General features: G+C 37.9%; 1 protein-coding gene across 1 annotated transcript; it reads left to right on the forward strand.

Annotated features, from left to right (window-relative positions):
• Positions 1 to 1,192: 1,192 nt before the first annotated feature.
• Positions 1,193 to 5,941, forward strand: LOC147853383 (uncharacterized). The gene is made up of 9 exons (XM_087333506.1): positions 1,193 to 1,392; positions 2,693 to 2,890; positions 3,135 to 3,203; positions 3,271 to 3,316; positions 4,013 to 4,113; positions 4,218 to 4,262; positions 4,346 to 4,768; positions 5,315 to 5,414; positions 5,514 to 5,941. Exons 2-9 carry the CDS (start codon positions 2,732 to 2,734, stop codon positions 5,594 to 5,596), a joined length of 1,026 nt encoding a protein of 341 aa, XP_087189632.1. The 5' UTR covers positions 1,193 to 1,392; positions 2,693 to 2,731; the 3' UTR covers positions 5,597 to 5,941.
• The last annotated feature ends 1,949 nt before the right edge of the window (positions 5,942 to 7,890 follow it).

Below are 7,890 nucleotides of genomic sequence, written 5' to 3' on the forward strand. Positions count from 1 at the left end.
ACAGATCGGAAGAACACCGGGTCTCTTGGTTGATAATGATGGTCGTGAAGTGTGTGGGTCGGGGGCGATTAATGACTGTGTTTTGAATGAATAATAGAGGCGTCTCGGACCCTAAGGATACAGTGCAAAACAAGTGTGGAAGCAGAAAAGCAGGAGAATGAAGAGAGTCAAGAAGAAGAATTAATGACCATGTTATGAATGAATAATAGAGGTGTCTCGGACCCAAAGGATACGGTGCAAAACAAGCGTGGAAGCAAAAAAGCAGGAGAATGAAGAAGAAGAAGAAGAAGAAGAAGAAGAAGAAGAAGAGAATCAAGAAGAAGAAGAGTCAAAAGAGTATTAAGAAGAGAAGAGTGAAGTCAAGAAGAAGAGAGTCAAAAGAGTCTTAAGAAGAGAAGAGTGAAGTCAAGAAGAAGAGAGTCAAAAGAGTCTTAAGAAGAGAAGAGTGAAGTCAAGAAGAAGAGAGAGTGAAGTCAAGAAGAAGAGAGTCAAAAGAGTCTTAAGAAGAGAAGAGTGAAGTCAAGTAGAAGAGAGAGTGAAGTCAAGAAGAAGAGAGTCAAAAGAGTCTTAAGAAGAGAAGAGTGAAGTCAAGGAGAAGAGAGAGTCAAGTCAAGCAGAAGAGTCTTCTTGTGTGTTTGTGTTGGGCGATTGGGATATGCTTTGGAGAGATTCTGACTCTGTTTTTAGCGACTTGTGAGGAGGAAGGAAGAGTCTCTTCTCTCTCAGCAGAACTTCTTCAGCAGGAAGAAGAAGAAGAAGAAGAAGAAGAAGAAGAAGAAGGAGACAACAGAGAAAAAGCAGAGAGGCAGGCAGGCATAATAACGTGGGCGCACCACTTTTGGCACCACATAAAGCATTCAACACAAGCAGACTCCTTCCCAACTTCTTCTTCTTCTTCTTCTTCTTCTTCTTCTTCTTCTTCTTCGCCATAGCTCGCTTCTGTATTGCGTTTCCCTTGCTCTTATTCTCCATCGCCGCCCACCATCTCTTCTCTTCTTCTTTTTCTTCTTGAAGCTTCTTCTTGGGTTCTTTTTCTTTTCTTTTTCTATACCCTGTAGTCTGTTTCCTTGCTTCTTTTCTCAATCGCCCACCATCTCTTCTATTTTTTGCCCTTCTTAAAATTGCTTCTTGGTTTTTTCTTTGTTTCTTTTTCTCATTCTTTTTTTATTTTTTATACCCTGTATTTCTGTTTCTTTGCTTCCAGTCTCCATCGCCCAACCATCTCTTCTCCCCTTGAAATTGCTTCTTGGGGGTGTTATTATTATTATTATTTTCTATACCCTGATTGCATTTGTATCCCCTTCTCTTTCGGCTGTTTCTAATAGGAGAGAGGGGTAAGACAGAAAGATCAAAGGGTTCTCTTGCACCCTACGAAAGTAATCAGAAGAACAGGTAAGCGGCCTCCTTTTTCATGCATGATTTGTTTCCATGTTTCTATGGCAGCATTAGATTAATTATTCCTGAGGTTCTGATGGTGAAGGCAATGCATTATTATCGTGTGTGTCCTGTGACATGACCTATTGGACCCATAACCTGTCTTTCATGTATTACCCAAGGGAACTTTCCTATGCTCAAATATTGTGGCTATGCTTTCATAGGCAAAGAAGGCGCATGTCTCGAATGGTTGAGGATGAGAAGCATTCTATTACTATAGTGTTTGCTTCACATCATAATGTGACCTGTTCTTTGACCTAAAACTCCTGCCATGATGTTTGATGTGATGTGAAATGCCCTGACAATGATGCATCTGCAGGTGAATGAGTGTCAACTGGTCCTGCATGTAATGATTGTGGCGAGTCCAATCTTGGTGGACTCACTGATGGAGACATGCATGGTGTTCAATATTCAGGCATTCTAGGTCCCTACCAATCCGGTCGCACTTCCTGCTGCTTCAGGAAACAACATTATTATGTATGTTATTGATTTCAAGCTTTAGGAAGAACTTTGTGAGTTTGAACTACTTCCATCCCCTCTGGCGCGATGTGTGTATATGTTATACAATTGTTACTGTGCACCTCTGTATCTCTAAGAGGAAATCTCGAAGTCAATGATATAGGCAGACACTGTGATCTCTCTGAATGAGGTGTGTCCTATAATAAGGGTAAAATTTTGAATTCTGATGGGCTCATATGATATACATCTACATACATTGTGCCCCTCGTCTCTATCTCTGTGCTACAGACAGAATCAACATATGTGCTTTGCACTCATGATGGTGCCTGTCTCAAATATCAGGTAGAGGTGTCATATATTGAGAGAGAGGCTCTGCGCAAGTATGTGGGTGTGAGAAAGAAAGAAAGAAAGGTATACTAATGTCTACTAGCAGCCAAACTTGGTAAATGAGTGTTATCCATGGTACTGAAACAAAAGTAAACGCTCCAGATTTCCTGAAGATCCATGTGTGTGTGAGACACACACACGCACACACAGAGACTTGACTTTATGTATGTGTGTGTGAAAGAGAAAGAAAGATGTATTAATGTCTAATAGAGGCCAAACCAGCCTATGAAAGAGACAGAGGCATGGCGTCGAGTTTTTATGTGTATGCAAAAATTTATATGGGTATTTTGGTATATGTGTTTTCTCTGATATGGGTGTGGATATGAGTGCTCGGTTTTTGCTCCTAGGTCCTTTCTTTTGGCTTCAATGTTGGTATATATTGTAGTCTAACACTCTGTTGTTTCATTTGAAGCTTTGTGATAGTGTGCCTCTCAATCAAATTAGCACACAAATGAGGACACCCTCTCTTTTTGCTTGGCTCTCTGGAATAACATCATATCACATAATATATCCATCCTCGGAAGAGAAGAATCGAGCGCTTTTCCAAGAAGCTCTCATGAAAGATGCACATTACGCCCAGGCACCTCTTGTTGAAGTCCTTCCCACAACTGTGAGTGTGCAAGTGCCCTTATATCTAAAGATCCATTTTCGAGTTGCTTTTGCCTGCTCCTGACATTTTCTCTTTGTCTGTTTCACACTAGTTCATGCCTGGTTTTGATGTTGTTTTTGGTGATAATTAAATTTGATTGCCTTTGCACGCTAGTTATATGATTATTTGCATTTGTACCTGCTTTTGGTGCTGTTTTGGTGTCATCAATTTGATAAATTTAATGTAGAAACATAACCTGTGACAGGTTTCCAGCTTCGCAGGGAAATTTATAGCAGATAAAATCAATTTAGAAGGCGGTGTCACTTTATTAAAGGTAGCAAATGCATTGTTTGTTAACTTAAGTAGTTCTTGAGTGGAGCCTAAGATCATTAAGTTTTCAGGGACGAGTAAATGGCAATGTGGAGAACTTTGCTGGAAGTTTTGAAGGTATTGCATCCACTTCACCCTTGTTTCCACTCACACATTTATTTTGAGTGCTGCAACCAACCTATTCAATTGTCACATATGTGAGAGGCAGGGTATGGAGGGTTTAGGGAATATGTTTTTCAACAAAATATTCTTTGAAAACATTGGGATTTGCAATATGCAACATTCTTTAGAATGGAGTCAAACTCTTATTAACCCCGTCCTTGTTTCTGTGTTGTTGTAATGGTCCTAAATAATTTGACATGTCTTTCTGTTAATAAGTCTGTCATTTCAGATCATGGAATTTGAGTGCACTACTATTAAATTGGGATTTAATATGTTCTTCAATCCATCAAAGACCTTTATAACTCCATTATTGATCAAGGATTTCACTAACCAACATTGTGTCAAGGTCCAACATGCTCTTCAGGCGTTTTAAAGAACTATGAAATCTATATGTAAGGTTCAACATGTATATAAATATACACATGCTCTTCAACAATTGGAAGGAAAAGATGGACCATATCTATGTTCTCTTCGTTCATTGCTCCTAGTTGACTTAAATGTCACTTTGCTGACATTCTTTTTATGTGTTTTTACCTCATACTGAGGTTTTGCTCCAGCAATACAAGTTTATTAAACCAACATGCATGTGCTCTCACACTCAAAACTGTATAGAACTCTCCTTGCTGAGCATCTCATCTTATGGATCTGCAGGAAGTCTAAGGCTGTCTAAATGTGCTATTGAGCTCGTAAACACGTTGCATTATGAAATTCAGGATGGACAGCTCTCATTCCGCGGCAAGAGAGTATTAGAGGTTTGATTCATTTGTTTATGCATAATACATTCAGAACTTGATTCAAGAGTTATTTTAAAGTGTTGTTTTAAATGAGTTAAGGTTTTCTATGTTGTTATGAACAGCTTGGATGTGGCCATGGTCTACCTGGAGTCTTTGCTTGTTTGAAGGTTAGCATCTGCAGTTCCATATTCTCATAGAATTCACTGCTTTGCTATCCATACGTTTATACTAAATGATTCGGCGTATTCAGGGAGCATCGGTGGTTCACTTCCAGGACCTCAATGCTGAGGTCTTAAGATGCCTGACAATTCCCAATGTGAGAGCTAATCTAGATTTTGCCAAGTCTAAGCATACCTATTATGGTCACGATGCTGGACAAACAAATATGAAGATCAGCAAACTGGTTGAACCAGAGGTTCGCTATTACGCTGGGAGTTGGGGAGAAATGGAGAAGATGCTATCAGTCGTGAAATTGGATGGAGAGATTCTAACATGTGCCAATGACGAGCTTGAAGGTGGATATGATACCAAAAGGAAGCTACAATCTGGAACTCGTGCTTGTGATAGAGGAGACCCATCCGGAAGCCTTGAGGGTGGATATGATATCATCTTGATGTCAGAGGCAGTTTATTCCCTTCTCTCACTACCGAAGTTGTACGACTTGATTATGAAGGTAAACCGTGTCTACTATTTCTAAGGTCTTATTCTCAGTACAGCAGGATTAAGAGCAGGAAAATGTGTTGGTCCAATCAGAACCTTAACATTTTAAAATACCCATTCACATTAAGCTATGGAAGAAACAATATTATCTTCTATTTATACCTCCAACATCACCATTTTATGCCTAGGAAATCGGGATACCTTCAGCAGAAAAGTCTTTTGGGTGGAGGGGGTGCCTCTTTTTGAGATGTGTTACTTTATGTTTGCTTGACTGCTATATATCTTGGTCTTAGAAATATTTCATTCATTCTTTCGTGACGGTTTATGTGGAGAAGATAGACTGCAAAAGGTAAAAAAGATTATGTACTACTACTGGTGTGGTTTTTCTTCCACCTGGAAGTGGTCAATAGCTAAATCTAGGTCAGTGAAAGCAACCTAATCAAGCCCTCGCATTGCAAGCCATATGTGTTTTGGAATTGAAGGTTCCTGGACTGCCCCTATTAGAAAAGGAATATGAACCTTTTTAATGTGCTGATTCCGAGTTTTGATGTGATAGCAGTGTCTGAGGCCTTATGGAGTTGTATACTTAGCTGGCAAAAAGCACTCCTATGGATCTGGAGGAGGGACCCGACAATTCAAATGTATTGTTGATGCCGATGGTATGATATATGCACTTTTAGATATATTGTTTCTTCTTCAGTTCTATTTGCATATGTTTTTTCTTTTCATCAAATCATAACCTATGCATTGTTATACAGGTCTTTTGGGAACGCGTCTTGTTGCGGATTTTACAGAAAGTACCTTCAACTCCAAGGAAATATGGAAATTCTTTTATCGGTGACGTGAATCGTACACAAATGAGAGCTAATTCTATTGATATTCGGTTTCCACGTTTTGAGACCATTGAGTCATTTTGTTTATATAGTGAATCCTCACCTGCAGCAATTCAAACATGTAGATAAACACATAAACATTATTATTTATCTGTAGTGTTACTCCCGACTCTCAAGAGAACATGGGAGCATAGTGCAAAAGATTAGTTTTTGGTTACACATAGGGTAGTGGAAAGTAGAAGTCAAGGTTGTGTCTTTTCTAGGGCTGTTTTGTACGCGTTAGAAAAGTCTCCACCTTATTCTATGGAGCATTAAACCTCCAAATTGAGTTTATTTATTTATTTTCCACTTAATCTTTTTGGTGTATCTGTCCACTGATTTGTGTTCTCTAATGCATGCAATCTAATGTGAAGGACATCTGTTTATGTGTTCTCTATTCTATGTAAGCGAATGTGAAAGAATGCTTTCAACTATTGAAGATGGCTTGTTATCCTTGATTGCTCGATCTTTGCCACAACCACAGAATTTCAATGTTTTAACATACATATCCTTCCTACGGCTGGATGATGAACCTCTAGACAGTCGTTGGATCAACTTTTAATGGATGCACAATATTTAAAATAGGATGGCTGCTCAAATTATGTTTGACATGTGCACTGTGTTTTCTACTCCTTGAAGGTAGAGACATTTCATGTTTTTGTTCCTTAAAACACCAGCTACTTGTTAGGTGTTGGTACTAAGTATACAACATCATTAGCTATCTCTTAGTTAGATGCAATAGCTATTGGGTAGCACTAGGTATACACTATTTTGTTGGAACTAATTATGAACACCAATGGCAACTTTTTGCATACTTTGTACCTCGAAAGGTTATAGCAATCCATAGAAGGATCTGATGATAATGAAGCACGGAATATGCATCGCGTGGCCAATTTCGGAAGCTAATTCTATTATCCATTCATATTTATTTGAGGCAGCATCAAGACTATACACTTTCAATTGATAGGGTTTCTTTTATGGCCATTAACTTGCTTCTTGCTTTGGAACACGTGTATGAATCAATGTACTTATTAATAATAATTCTGTATTTAGTTTGATTCTATTTCTCATATATTTCAATTCAATCATGAATATATTAAGAGAGTGGTTTAAACGGATAGGATTCTTGGAACTGTTCAGTTGCTTAGGAATTACAAAGGAAATCAATGTTATTGCATGGGTAAATCCATGTCTTTAAAGGAAGTATTTGGTTTCCGAGATAGCCATTCCAATATCTTTGAATCTTGCGCTATCGATAATAAAACATCCTCGAAACATTGGATAATCTCCATTTTATAAGCATCCGCCAATTCAATATGTATACATTTCATATGCATGACTGACTTTTTTTTCCTAGTGTGTAGCAATCAAGAAAGCGAAAATGTTACAATTAGATTACCTAAGGCGTCCTAGCCAAAAACAATTTTATAAGATTGAGATATATTAGTTAGTAGTTTCCTACCAATAAATAATGACTAAAATGGTAAAGTTTCATTGCCTTCTAATTCTGTTAACCGAAGGAAATCCTCGTCATGACTCAATGTTAATTAATTTAAATGAATGGGAATGTTCAGCATAATGTATGTTGATAAGTGTGTTTCTTTGTTGCAAGATTGGTGCCTCGAGATGAACACTTAACGCAATCCAAGGTCACACCATAAAATGGTTTCTAACTACTTAAAGTTGAATTTATTAGCCTTACATTATATACATGTACCTTTAGCAAATGAAGCAGTAACAATTTCTACGCTAATATCGAGAAATTCAATAAATCTATCATAACATCCAAAAATCCAAATAGATTTGTCCCCATGATACTCAAATGTTCATTCATCACATTTTGCAATTGTGTAAGAATAGAACCACATCAAACAAATGTTCCATTATGCATTAGTGCTTCACTACAAGTTCAACCAATAAACAATACTTTTGGTTGCAATTTTCTCATTTGGAAGCAATTTTTGTGGTGTTAACTTGGTGTTGTGATGTTCATCCCTTCTACATTACAAGTTTATCACTTCATTGAATTGTAATTTGTGTCATTCATATGTAAGGACTAAAAGTATGGAGATCAACCTATTAATTCGCTTCGACTAAGCTAAATCAAAGATATAAGGCTCTAGAGATTAGACTCTCTATGCAATCAATACCCTAAATGAGGCTCATAACTAACACGAAACACCTAAAAGAGGTAGATTTGTATCCATGGCAAAACCTATTTGGAGATGATGATAGCCACGAGTAGCACTAGTGGGTGCGCACA

Source organism: Azolla caroliniana, unplaced genomic scaffold, assembly GCF_043228905.1.
Source record: "Azolla caroliniana isolate FFs.n. ecotype wild unplaced genomic scaffold, voAzoCaro1.0.p SCAF_17, whole genome shotgun sequence".
NCBI lineage: Eukaryota > Viridiplantae > Streptophyta > Polypodiopsida > Salviniales > Salviniaceae > Azolla > Azolla caroliniana.